Genomic DNA, 13999 nt, shown 5'->3' with positions numbered 1-13999 from the left:
AGCGAGCAAGCCAAGACAACAGAGCTGTGGTGCCAGATATGTAAAGCCTGCCTGCCTGCACAATATGTAAAGGTCTCAGCATCTCAGCATCATTGTAGCAGTAGATTATTTCAATGCAAAACTACATAACATCCATTTAAACCATTAACAGTATCAGAATCTTCTCAATGACCACAGCACCATCTAAAAAATGTTAAATCACTTTTATTTTGTTCCATAAACAAACAAACAAAAAAATCTTAAGACTAGTTTTAATGACCACTGTAATCCTGACCATGACTGACAACGTGGTGAAGGGCTTTAACCGTTTACCAGGAGGGACTATTTCTTTTATAAGTGCACAAGCCAGTCTGAGGAGGACGTCCTTGGGCCATTGTAAAGTATAAAAGTCTCTGGTTTTGTGGGGATAGTGTCTGATATGTCTGGATAACTAGACTTAAAAACACTGGAGCAGGGGTCTCTCGTTTCATTGCAGTCCAGTCCACCTGCGCATGAACCTCATGTGTGTCAGTTTGCCTCGTTCTTTGAGGCTTCATCGAAGTTCTCCACCAGATCTGCAAAACAACAACATGATGTGAATTACTCAATCAGAAAAACAGTTTTGCATGACACTGTTTTTAACCATTCTTCAATATGATGCCAATGCACTAAGCTGAAATTTTTTTTTTTTTCAAAGAGACAAAATACCACTGAGAGGATTTACTGGAACTAAACAATACACGAATTCTGGGATGGCATTATGAAAGTTTGTTTAAATGTGTGTGAGTAGACAAAACAAGTCGTTACTTGTAGACTTTAATATATCTAATGGTCCGTACCTGGAACATCATCGTCCTCTTCCTCAATGTCCTCTGCCTTTGGAGCCTTGCTGTCGAGAGCTGAGATGAAATGTTGAAATAAAAAATAAAAAAAGACATATTATAGCTTTATCTTTGGCTATTAAATGATTGTAACCAGGACTGTAATATTTTAGGATAAGTCTGGTGATGGTCTATATTTTCCCTACTGTCAAAAACAATTCATTCTGCTGACGAGTATCGTCTGTGTGGCCAAAGCCTGATACAGCTTATTCTTCTGTCATAGAGCTCCATGTTCCTGAGTGATATTATCCTTTATTATAACTAACACTGGCACTGTAGTTATATTTGACACAATCACTACAAATGTGTATTAATCCGCAGCTAAAAATAGTCCCCAATAAAAGCACTATTTACTCCTGAAGAAAGAAATATATATAATAACACAGTCCATATCTTTTTATGAACAAAGATGCCCTTGGTCCTAAAGAAGGAAGAACTGTTACTACGCTTCAACCAAAACACACTGCTTAAGAATGGACTGTAAACCCAACAGAGGAACAACATCCTTCACAGATTACAGACTGATGATAGACTTCACTTTTCTATTAGTCAGTGACCATCACTGACAGTGGTGCTGCGACCTCCCCTCGCTCTTCTGACCTTACTGCACACAATACAACTATCCATAGTCAAGCAGTCATTTATTCATACAGCCTGAAATCTGAAATCCGTTTCATAGGACTTTACAAATTGTACAACATACCACAGCCGCCATCTTTAGACTGTTTCACTTTCATGGATAAAGGGAGAAGGTTTAGGGAGAGCAACAGAGACGCTGAGTTCATGATAAATGAATGTTTGGTCACTGGCTGGATCCTCTGTGTTTACACCAGTCCCCACCACAACCTGCTCCCGACGGCTCAACATCTTACCCATGAGGACGTCAACCTCAAGCTGCAATAAATATTTTTACACAAGAACGAGGCCTCAAACCAAGTTGTCCCAGCCCACAGTCCATAGTATCAAGCATGCTGCATTTATACACGTTGTATCCAAGCTGCACTAGACAAGACAGGTATGTAAATACACACCATCCTTATCATCCTAAACCACAAAGGAGGTGTTGTAAGAGTTCATCTTTCCTGGGAATGACGTTGTGGTGATTAGTCACAGGAAGTGACTAATCTTCACTAAAAGGCAAAATATAAACCGTCTCCTTGACAGCAGTGAAAACGGGACGTTCCAACATTGGAGCGCCTTCCCTCTAAGTTGATGCAAAAATGATTTTTAAATTCATATTTTTTTCGTCAGTCAGCTCTCACCTTTGCAGATTTAAATCAAAGGCTCGTTGCACAGTTATGACACAACTTCACACCGTCCTGTTTTATATGAACCGTCAAAAGTCACAGGTCTGATACTGTAGCTACAACAAGCCCACCCACCTTGCCGTGGGAACTGTTCTGCCAGTTTGCGCAGGCTGCTGAGGCTGTCCGCGCCCAGCTGACTGAGGATGCCCGGAAGCATCTCCGTCAGCTGCTTGGTCTCAGCGTGGCCCGTGATGGCGAAGGTGTTGGCGGACAGAGACGCCTGAACTTTGGGGTTGTTGAAGTGGATCACAGTCCCGTCGTCCTTGATCATGTTCACCTGTGAAAAGAAGACCACTCAGTAAACACACAAACAAACAAACAAACACACACACACACACACACACACACAAACAAACAAACACACACACACACACACATGCAGTCACATGTATGTACCAAAAAGGTGTCTTAACGACTAAGATTTCCTTGTATAGTAGATCCATATCAATTTACCTCCTCAATTCCAGCAATATTGTTGACAGCCAATTTCTTTAATGAACTCTGAAGCTTTTTGTCATCAGCTGTTGCAGTTCTGTGAACCACCTTCTTCTTTCTGCGCGCAGAGCCCTGAAACAAAAGTGGACAGAGGCCTCAGACAGCACCAGGAGGAGAAAAACAGAGGAGGAGGAGGTAATGGTGGCCACAGTGTGTTGAAGAAATTAATTTTAATAATTTAATGCAAAGCTCTTAATTCAACACTTATAAATGAATCTGTTTATTGTACATTCTGCTCAAATTCTGTTGAGCAGCTTGGCACTGCTGTCTTTGAGAAGAGTTGACATAAATCCTGCAGCAGCTTGTTGCTTTGTGTTATACGGCTAAATAATCACTTTACATGGACCAGACTCTGTTGTTTTATTGCAAAAAACTCAAATATTATATTTGAATAAATCTTAATACAAGCTATGATCATTTGAAAGTGGAAATGTAAAGTTTATTGTGAAACACTGCGTTTATCTGTATTCATGCTGCTGTAAATTAAAAAAGCATCATGATGCCACAATAACATATACAACAAACTTTTAATTACAGCAGCAACTTTTTTTGGCCTTTTTATGCCTTTATTAGATAGAACAAGTAAAACAAGAACTTCAGGGAGAGAGTGGGGGAATGACATGCAGCAAATGGTAGGGACACTAACCAGGGACTCGCTGCTCAGGCCATTTTGAGCCTGTGTGGCATGCACCCTAAAAATTCAGCTATCAGGTTGCCCCCAACTCACAATTATTTTCATTATTACTGATTCTGTAGCAATAGTTTAGTCCATGAAATATTGGAGAAATGCTCATCACAATTTCCCAGAGACCAACAGTCTAAAAAGTATTCTGCCATATAAAACATGCAAAACCTCCACATTTAAGAAGCTGTAATCAGATCCTGTATTTGCATTAAAACATGAATGACACAATTTGTAGGAGACACAATGATTCAGCTACGACAATAGTCACCTGTTGATGAACAAATCTATTAATCAATTAATTGTTTCAGTGCTACAGACAGCATCATTTGATGTAGATTCTCAAAAATGACTATGAATAATAAGTGTGAATTTTAGCAATAAACAGAAGGACAGAGGAACACTTTGTGCTTCCAGTTAGTGAGACAGGTGTGTAGGAACAGGATGAATGGATCTGAAGTAGGAAACACTAAAGAATCCCACTGTCTAACTTGCAATAATCAATTTATTTGCAATGTTTCAGTGCTAGACCTTCATCAGGCACCAGGCATAAAAATCCATCACTGAAACATTGCATATGAATTGATTATTGAAAGTCAGACTGTGAGCGGGATTTTGTCTTTGTCAGTAGGAGTGTAAGCCACATCTTCAGACACAGTGTATAATGGCACCACCCTAATCCAACTCTACATAAATGCTGTTAACACAACATAAAACTTGTAAATAAAAAGCATCATCACTATTTATAGCAGTGCCAATGCCTTAATTTAAAGAGACAGATGTCTGGTTTAGCTTTCTTTACACACACACACACACACTTACAAAATGCCCCAGCTCAGTTAGCATTACACTACATACCACAATCAAAACAGTGGACCACTTGCTGGGTGTCAACTCACCTTTCCACCTATCCGGACCTGGGCTTGAAGTTTTGCCAGTTTCTCTTGATTCATGTTCTCACCTACAGCGCCACAGAGAGATGCAGATGAGGATGAAAACAACATCAAAGGTAGATGTAAGTAGCTAAACGACAAACATGCTGCAACATTAGCTGCAGCAAACAACATGAGCTGACCAGGACACACACAGAGACTCAGCTGATTCAACACTGAACCATCGAGACAGACCGACAGAAGAGACGGGACAAAGAGGTCTGCGATAATATCTGAGACTAGCTCCAACTTGTCTGATCAACCTGTTCTGTGTGTGTGTGTGTGTGTGTGTGTGTGTGTGTGTGTGTGTGTGTGTGTGTGTGTGTTTAGCTACTGCAGAGATAAAAACACAACACAGGGGCCTAACGGACTGAACATACACACACACACACACACACACACACACACACACACACACACACACACACACTGTCCGACAGCTCCGCTCCGACCTCACACCAACGACCACGCACTTCACACACACACACACACACACATACACACATCGCGAGCGCTTATCAACATTTATCATCACAAACCTGCTCAGACGTCCACACACAAACACACACATGCGCTGCTGAAAGATGGAGGTTATGAGGAAGAGATGACGTCACATACCATATGGATGTTTTCCTTCTTCTTTTTCTTCTTCTTCCTCGTCGTTTCCGACCATGTGGAGGACTTTGGGAGTTGTGCTGCCACCCATAGGACACTTGTATGGACGACACTAATAAACGCCAGTCCAGTATAAAGTGATAGTTCCTCACGTGAGTGTGAAAAAACTTCCCCCTCTGTAAGATACTGACTGTTGACGATATCAGACAAGATTTAATGGCGAAAAAAGTAAGAGAAGCTCCAAAGGAACTTCAGAAACTAAGAATGTGCCTCTGGAGTAATAATATATATTTAGTTTTTTATATAATCAATAAAACATACATAAATAAAAAACTGTTCATATTTCATTAATTAATTTAGTATTTAACATTTACAGTAAATGCAATAAAGATAGGCACATTAACTAAATTATCACTCTATTTCCTTATTATGTCTTTAACTTATTGTTATATATTCCACCCCCTATTTATTTTATTTTTTTATTTACCCACAGAGCAGCAGTAGGAGCTGTGGCTGCCCAGACTCCTGCCAATACATAACCCATATTATTATTATTTTACTTTGTTTCATGATTGGAATGCAAATTTAGTTACAGTAATCAATGTACCTTTTTAAAAATAAAAAAATCATCATGATTAATTATTAACTGATTATAATTGATCAATTATAACTGATTATAAGCGAACACTGTAAAACGTCTCCCTAATGATTCCAAACAGACCTCCTCCTCAAATTATGTTTTTTGTGTAGAGAATAGTTCCTCCTAACACACATTATGGTGACTCCTACCCATTATAACATACATACATATACATATATATATACATATTTAATAGAATTCAATTTACTTTTTTTTGCCATTTCACCTTTATTACACAGTTTAACCTAGAGATTGAAAATTGAAGATTCCACAAGAGGAAGATGACATACTTTACTTTATACTTCATCGCATTATACTGTAATGTAGATAGATAGATAGATAGATCAGCAGTTTACAGTGATAAATGTATAACTATTATGCTCAATAAAAGATGACTAAACTGTGATCATTTGATATATGTATGTTACAATAATCAACACTTGAATAAATATGAGTAAATACTTGATCAAAGCTGATGATGCATATTACAGTGGTGTTGTATTCTGCACATTCTGCTGCAGACAGCTTTGTTCTGCTAAACCTACCTCAACTGCATTAACCTGCTAAGTGTGCACATCATAATGCAGACCTCACATGTAGCCTGTATACAACTGATAAATCCATATCATCTTACGATTCACACGGGGGAGCAAAAACACGGATCGATACTGTGTTTATGACCAGAGCTACTGCCAGTAACAGTCGTGATGTAATAAGACAAAGAGAATCACACACCTTCAGTAAGAATCCTTCGATGACGGCTGCAGCAGCTCTATGGACATTTCAGCAGGATTAATAACAAAGGCAGTAACTTTTTACTGTACCAAATGGACAGTAAATGAATTATTTAACCAGCTTAAGTCTGTCGTTCATATTTTATGAACACTGTGAACACTTTAGACAGATATTGTTCAGAGCTGCTGATGCATAAAAACAGCTGGAGAAAAGTTAATCCCAGGTTACACAATACACCACAATACAACACGGTGATCAATTTGCAAAGGCAACATGAAAACAGACTCGTCATTATGTCGTGTGTACAATATTCCAAATGAACTTATTTCAACAGGGTTCTCCACAGCTTCACAGCATCCTCCTGTTTTTTTTTTCCTGTTCTCGGCTCTCGGATTCAGAACCATTCGACCCAGGGTTCAGGTGATCGATTTGATGGCGGCATCTGGGCAACGGCAGTCAGGCGGACCGCCACCAGAGTTGCTGGTCTCCACAGAGCTGCGGAGCGTGCTGCACTGCCAGTTGTTTAGTTTATGAGACTTGGAGAGCCAGCAGCACTGGAACAGCATAAAGAGTTTCCTCAGGACAGCCCTCCGCAGCAGGATGTAGACCCAGGGGTCCAGGATCTGGTTCCAGGTGGCCATACGTACCACCATCAGCAGAGTGACAACTGCAGGCTCATCTTTGGCGCTGGTGCTAAGAATGATGACATGAATCTGGTGGAGTGGTCATAAAATAATGGACAGTGAAATTAGAAGTAATTTATTATATGTATATAGAACTAATATTTGAAGAGGTAATATTGCAGTTTGTGCACAAATCTTTCAATAGACGTAGACCTTAATAGAAAAATAACAAGATAAATAGACAAATAAATAATTAACAACAATAGTTCTGGATAAATGAGGTAACACTAGACTAAACTGAATTATTTAACATAACTGATGCAAATCTTTGTCTTAATTGAAGGAATTTCACTGAGTGATTGAAAGCTTCCCCTTACGTTGCCCTCAGTGTTTTTGTAAAATATGCAAATGCTTCAGTGGAATAATCTTTTCTAGTCATTGTTACAGACGAATCATTAAAGCAGCAATTATGTTTTCCAGCTCGTCTTTTGGAGACTGATGGTGTCTGTCATTAGGCATCTTCTCATCTCAGTCATTATCTTCCACAGATGTGCAGTGATTCAATACACAGACATCTGTCACGTAACAGTTACAGACAGAGGAGAAATGTCCTGTTACAGTGAGAATGAAATTTATCAAAAAAAATGCAAAATCAGCACCTTCTGAAAAACTTGTTTTAAAATAGTCTCACCCAGTCATGATCAGGTGGCACACACACCAGCGCTTGCTGCTTATCCAGACTTGCTGAAAAAAAGTTAAGTGTTTTTCATGCCACTCTGTACTGTGAGCACTACAGCAAAGAAAACAGTATTGGGGGGAAAACCTGCTTTTGAATAATCTCAAGTTCATTTGCAGAATACAATAGAAAAAAATAAATAAAACTAGCTGTATGTGACAAAATATGATCAGTGTTTCTGCCATTTAACTGGCACATATTGAGCTGATGATCGTGTCCTCCGGGGAGCAGTAATAAGGGGCATGAAGGGACCATGTTACAGAGAGCACTAAAATTTAGGAGGAGAAAGAGCTTGAAATGCATGTCTTGTTCAACCAGAGGAAAGCGGATATTTCGAAGGGTGTGATCCAGAGGTCGGCACATACTGCAGTTTAGGGGAAAGGCAGCATGGTAAACTATTGAAGTGTTTGAGTCTTGCTGTGATAAACAAGTGGATAAGAGCTTCAGATTGCAAAGGAAAAGCAGTAGTATTTTTTTTTTTAAAGCAATTTTTGAGTCATCTTTTCATCACGCAACACAAATAAATGGATCTACCAGATTTAAAAAAAACCAACTAATTTCACTGACTCTGACAGTCACCTCTTACTCAGCAATGTTCGAAAATCATGAGAGCCCGATCAGCAGCAACTAGCTGATGGTATAAAGATCAGAAAAGCAATGGCATGTAGGGATGTGAATGTATTGATAGATGGGTATTGGCTAACAAATTGAGAAAAGCTAATATAAGCATGAATTTAAAAGCAGTTCCAACTCATTTTCATGGCACAAGGAAGTAAGAGACATGCCACTCTTAGCTGACCCAACACCTGAAAGTGCTCCTGCAGTGTCAGCCTGCAGTCTGTGATGTCATGCAGTAAAGTTAAAGGTGCTGAAGATATATTCTTACCAGCAATGGGCCCCAGCAAACGCAGGACACCAACATGATGGCCAGGAGCTGGCAGATCATCTCTATGTGGTAAGACGTGCTTCTGCAGTGATTCTTGCGGCACAGTTTGGCCTGCAGCAGAGCACAGCTTGTCAGAGTGTTGCATACAATGGAGAGCAGCAGGGCCAGTAGCCCCAGCATAGAGAACAGCAGAGGCAGGAATACATCCAGCCAGTCTTTGGGTTCTTCCATGTAGAAGAAGCAAAAGCTCCTGGAGCTCTGAACCTTGTAAGACCTCAACAGCAGCACAGGCAGCACAGCCACCAGGGCAGCGAGCAGCCAGAGGAGACCCAGCAGCCTTTTCATGTGGCGGGGTGCTAACACAGTGGAGTGGAAGATGGGCCTGGTGATCCCAATGTACCGCTCCACTGCCATGGCACATCCCAAGAATAAGGGGCTCAGGCCAAAGAAAACCATGCACGCCCCAAAGAAGCTGCATATGATGCGGTGAGGGTCAAACGTCTCCCAGTTCTTGTGAGAGCTGTAAACAAAGATCACCAGGGAGCCGATGATGAGGTGACCCAGCAGGTCTGTGACCACCAGGCTGCTGGCATACAGCACGAAGGACGCCCTGGACTTGATCCGGATGCGGTTGTAGGATTTGACCAGGATAAAGAGGGCGAGGCTGTTGGAGAAGATGCCCACGGTCATGGAGATGGCGGAGGCCGTGATGGACAGTTCCCTCTGGCTGCAGGTGCTGTTGATGGGTCTGACTTCTGACCTGCAGCCTGACACTGAGCTCTCATTGGTTGACATGGTGGAAATTAAATCTGAAGGAGAGGGAGAATGGAAGATGAGCTGTAATATTCGTTTGTATCAAAATACTGATTTGGAATTAAACTTCTGAGGCTTTAAAAAAAAAAGGCTTTTTAAAATTTAATCTGGTGACAGATTTACTTCATACGTGCTTACTTCAACCAGAAATCATGGATTGTGAAATTGTTACAACATTTCTCGATAAAGTTGACATTCACTTCTGAGTGTGACTTACTTTGCGACACTGACGCCTATTTTCCATCACTGCTGTAGCTTAACTACCAAAGCGCAATTGAAAACACTTTTGTCAACATTGGTGAGAAAACATATTCTTTTACTCTGAAAAACTTCCTATACTCTCGGAAATCTGCTCCAAATCCGGTCACTTTGGTTAAAGTAATGTGAATATCTGGTGCAGTTTCTTACCTCAGTTTCGGTCTTCTCTCGCACAACTCGCCATAAGTCAGCAGCCCCCTCACTCTCCGGCTTCTTTGGTAGTCAATAAAACAAAGTGACGCCTCGTCAGCCCCGCAGTATTAATGCTACTAAAAGTCCCGAGACCGCTCTCCTCGATCCTCCTGCAGAGGCAGCGATCTGAGCCACTTTGCTCCGTGTGCGCTCAGCTGGTGCCAAGTTTCAGTGAGAGCGAAGAGACGCAGACGCATCAGTTTAAACTCAAACCCACCTCACAGGCTGCACACATCTGTCGCATCCTGCAAACACACCGGGGCTGAGGTTACAAAGGAAATGACGGTGTACAGATAAACTCGCTGTCAAAAGAATAGGTATGGCGTTAATTCATATAATTGCGCATGATTGTGCTACTTACTAAAAGTACCTTATGTATTGTACAATAGCCTATATTATTTTCTCCCAGCACTGTTTATTTTCTGTCGTTCTGTGTTGTTTGATCACCCTGCTGCTTGTGTTTGCACTGCAGAAACAGGTTATCAACTTCCTATGGTGTCCTAAGCACACTTTGTGTCTGTGACAGCATGAGGTCACTGCTCAAGTCTTTCTCTTTGTGCTGTGCAATATTAGAAAAAGAAAACATTTAGATTTCTTTTTTTTTCCAGAAAAAAAAAAAAAAAAAGATTTGGGAAAGATTCATCATCCACTTGTTCATTCATTATCCAATGGTAAATTTCACTACTAAGCTGGAATTTGATATCAAAATATTAAAATGTGTTGTTTCTTTGTAACATAAAGACATTTTTTTTATTCTGATGGCTTGGATTTGACGGAGTGCTCGGCTGTGTTTCAAAGCAATGTCCTTTTATTGAGGCAGTCACACCTTTAGTTTTTTTTCTGGTAGCAGTTGTTTTGAACATCCTCAGGCTATGCAGCCACTGTGATAAGAAGAAGGACAGGGGCAGGCGTACTTCATTTCAAAAACAGATGCTGGTTTTACAAGTTCACTTGTTGCTGATGGCGTTTATTTCCAAAATGAATCCTGTACTGTGTATTTGATCCTTTTTTTATCAACTGTGTGTGTTTTCTTTTTTTTCTGATTTAATTAAGATGAATAAAGAGCTTTTACTATAAACTGTGACGTGGACGTTGCTTTCTGGAGACCAACGGGCCTGAGGTGTTACAGACACTTCTGTTCATACTTAGTCAACAAACAGCATTTACACTTTATATTCAGGCCTCAACGGACCTCTGTCCTCTGTGAGGAAGGATCAATGATCCTGATGTCCAAACACATATCTTATGATGATGAATGAAATGTGCTGAAAAGGTTTACATTACACATTTTCTCTTGTTCTGGTTTTATTTATTAAAAGTGATTAAATTACATCATTTTAAACTATTATGGCTTTTTTTTTTTTCACCTGGCTGCTCCACTGAAATCGTCTCTTTGTCTAGGAAGACCTGGGTAAGAAAGCAACTTAATTCACAACCACCTCTGGTCCGTCAGCAAGATAAGAGGCAGTTATGAATTAAAATGCGATAAAAGTCACATTAGGGTTCATAAATGCAGAAAGGTCAGGGGCAAATACATGTCCCTCTAAACTAAATGAAGCAAATAGAGCTCCTTACTCAGTCTGCACCAGCAGAGACCAAATCACTGACAGGTAATTAGAGAGGAGGACTTACACATAAAAGTTTACCCTTGAATGGAGATATGCATGAACATATAATCATATTAAGAAAGGGTTGACTAAAGGGTTAAGTGGAGCATTCTTCTGGGGCATCATTCAATCATTCTTCTTTGTAGGCTTGGGTCCATCCCTGCATGCACGTCATTTTCTATAGAAAAATACGCATCTCCACATTCGGTTACTTTGGATTTTTTTGAGACACATTAAAGGATGAGGATGTTTTTAAAGGGCCGAGAAACATCATCTACTTCTAAAGCTAAATAAACCCATAAAAAACTACCTAACTTGGTTGGTCCTCCTGTGGACAAATGAATTGATTGGACGTAGTTTAGAAATGCACAGAGCAGTGTATATAAGGATCCATGAGTCACATCAGGACAAAAACCGAGTGATGTTTAAGGCACTTTATTTAAAGCAGCATAATAAAACTGGTGAGGCATATTCCAGGAACACAGTGACCTCACTGCTTTTGAAATGGAAGAAGTTTGAAACCACCAGGGCTGTTTCCAGAGTTGGCTGTGTCAGCCGAACTGAGTAACCCAGCAAGGAGAACACAACAGTCACTGTAACAGAGCTTCAGAAATCCTTGGCAGAGATGGGAGAGCCGGATGGAGGGACGACCACCTCAGCTCCATCAATCAGGCCTTTCTGGTCAAGTGGCTGGACAGAGGTCACTTTGAGTTGAAGTCATATGACAATTTGCTTTCTCACCTCCTTTTTTTGGTCTTCCTTCCTTCTCTAGTGGGACTGTATCTGTTTTTTGTTTTTGTTTTTTTTTAACTTTTTTTACATTTTATCATCAAGTTTATCATCACACTTGCAAGTGGAGCTGTTACAATCTGACAGAGTTTCAGTTGCTCTGTTCAGAGATATGATGCGATGTCCTTGAGGAGATCACAATAAGACATTACTTTGCAGCTGTGTCTTGATATGTTTGATACATTAAGTACACAGACTCACATACCTCTTATATTTCCAATTTTTTTCCACTACAGCCGCTCACATTGCACACTCCATATCTCTCCCTAAATTGTATTTTTTTGTAAGTTTCCATTCGACACAAACTTGATTTTATTGTGGAGATTCTCTCTTCCGACAACAAAACATAACCATCCATTTGTAGTTGTTGTTTACATGCTCTTAAGGGGTTGGCTGTTGTGCCCCTGCTCTGGCTCTGGGAACAACTTACAATCCAGGCAAAATATGTCTGAGTGATGTTTTGTCTTTTAACAGGGAGGAAAGTTTGAGCCTTCACATGATGATTGTGCGATTTCTCTGATGAGGAAGCCAAGTTGCCGTCATACTTCACATTCTCCAAGCCTCCTCAATCACAACAAGGAGCAGATGTCAGCAACAGGAAAAAAACATTTTCTGGGAGAGAAAAAAGCAGCAGAAAGAATGGAGTAGCTGCGCACATGCATTTCAGAGCATCGGTTAATGTCCTCACAGTAAGAGTGCAGTCGTTGACCCTCTAAGCCTATCACTCCCATAGACTTCAGGGCAACCATATTGATTGATATTGTCTCCTGACCTCAGCCCAGTGCCGGGAATAACTTCACCAAACGCTTCCGCAGTATTGGACGTGGTGTGAGGCATCTGAGTTTGATAACCTCTTGGTCACACTTCAGTCTGAAAGCAAATGATGCTTCATCCAAGTGCGTTTCATCATCCTCAACATAGTCTGGCCGTAATTATCATCAAGAAACTGAACTGAACTAAACGTTATTTTGTAGTATTTTGCATGGGTGTGTTCTGTTGTAGTCACAGTCACCCTTTTCATCTTGTATATATTTTAAACTTTATTTCATTTCTGACCATAATGTCCCAGGGTACTCACATTAAGCTTCAGTTAATCATCTGTGTGGCAAATTAGGTTTGACACACTGGAATAATTAAAAAAAAAAAAATCCCAGTTGATGCTCCAACCTGGATGACTTTAATGCTTCATCGTGCCTGAAGTTTGAAGAAATGCTGACTTATTTCCAAAAGGTAATTTCCTCTGTCATTTCTTGCTCAACAGAAGTTGTGTCAAATGTTCTCTTCACTCTCTATTGCCTTTTCTTTCAGCAATTACGGCAAAGTGGAAAGAAGAGCGAGGAGAGACAGAACCAGGGTCGATCTAGTGTACTGTATGCATTTCATACATTGTGTTTTTCATTGGAAATATTGGAAACATGTTACATGTATTACATGTTACTACTCTTTGCTCATAAACTGACCAGGCGACCTCTGCTGCTTCTGTCGTGTGAGATCCTAAATATTTTGTTCTCTGGCAAAATATAATCTTAGTCAAAAAGTACAGATGTTTGGATTTAACCTTTGCTTTTCCTTTTTGCTATGAAATCAAAATCCTATTACATTTCCTCCTTGAAAACATGATTATCTGTCTTTTTTTCCCCATTATATTGAATGATGAATCCCTGCAATATTTCCTGTTTCAACAAAAATTACAAATTTCAACAAACAAATTGACTTCAGTTCAATTCAGTTCAACTTATTTTGTTTGTACAAAAAGTGAACAACACACACAAAAATTCATAGACACAAACAATTTTAGATGAAATGGCTTTTGAGGGCAACAGGGCTTT

At 40.1% G+C, this 13999-nt stretch overlaps 2 protein-coding genes across 3 annotated transcripts; both read right to left on the bottom strand.

Annotated features, from left to right (window-relative positions):
* Positions 1-188: 188 nt before the first annotated feature.
* btf3l4 (basic transcription factor 3-like 4) lies at positions 189-4891 on the bottom strand. Its single transcript, XM_056377582.1, has 6 exons — positions 4816-4891; positions 4244-4305; positions 2621-2734; positions 2243-2444; positions 819-878; positions 189-554 (listed from the first exon to the last, which is right to left on the bottom strand). The coding sequence occupies exons 2-6, from the start codon at positions 4295-4297 to the stop codon at positions 508-510; spliced, it is 477 nt and encodes a 158-aa protein (XP_056233557.1). The 5' UTR covers positions 4298-4305; positions 4816-4891; the 3' UTR covers positions 189-507.
* Positions 4892-5734: 843 nt separating this feature from the next.
* On the bottom strand, positions 5735-10940 carry ptgfr (prostaglandin F receptor (FP)). 2 transcript variants are annotated; one of them, XM_056377731.1, is made up of 4 exons: positions 9733-10940; positions 8512-9320; positions 7581-7633; positions 6789-6979 (listed from the first exon to the last, which is right to left on the bottom strand). In XM_056377731.1, exons 2-4 carry the CDS (start codon positions 9304-9306, stop codon positions 6919-6921), a joined length of 909 nt encoding a protein of 302 aa, XP_056233706.1. In that variant the 5' UTR covers positions 9307-9320; positions 9733-10940; the 3' UTR covers positions 6789-6918. The 2 variants fall into 2 exon arrangements, with proteins under 2 accessions (XP_056233705.1, XP_056233706.1); XM_056377730.1 differs by lacking the exon at positions 7581-7633 and having other exon boundaries at positions 5735-6979; positions 9733-10932.
* Between the last annotated feature and the right edge of the window lie 3059 nt (positions 10941-13999).

Source organism: Seriola aureovittata, chromosome 6, assembly GCF_021018895.1.
Source record: "Seriola aureovittata isolate HTS-2021-v1 ecotype China chromosome 6, ASM2101889v1, whole genome shotgun sequence".
Classification (NCBI taxonomy): domain Eukaryota; kingdom Metazoa; phylum Chordata; class Actinopteri; order Carangiformes; family Carangidae; genus Seriola; species Seriola aureovittata.
The sequence above is the reverse complement of the archived record's forward strand: the minus strand, read 5'-3'. Positions and strand labels throughout refer to the sequence as shown.

Coding starts and splice junctions, on each gene's coding strand:
- ptgfr (XM_056377730.1), bottom strand. CDS start 9,306: ATGTCAACCAATGAGAGCTCAGTGTCAGGCTGCAGGTCAGAAGTCAGA. Junction 6,980..8,511: donor TTTGCTGGGGCCCATTGCTG/GTAAGAATATAT, acceptor CCACTCCACCAG/ATTCATGTCATCATTCTTAG.
- btf3l4 (XM_056377582.1), bottom strand. CDS start 4,297: ATGAATCAAGAGAAACTGGCAAAACTTCAAGCCCAGGTCCGGATAGGT. Junction 2,445..2,620: donor ATATTGCTGGAATTGAGGAG/GTAAATTGATAT, acceptor TTCTTTTCACAG/GTGAACATGATCAAGGACGA. Junction 879..2,242: donor AGAACAGTTCCCACGGCAAG/GTGGGTGGGCTT, acceptor ATTTCATCTCAG/CTCTCGACAGCAAGGCTCCA.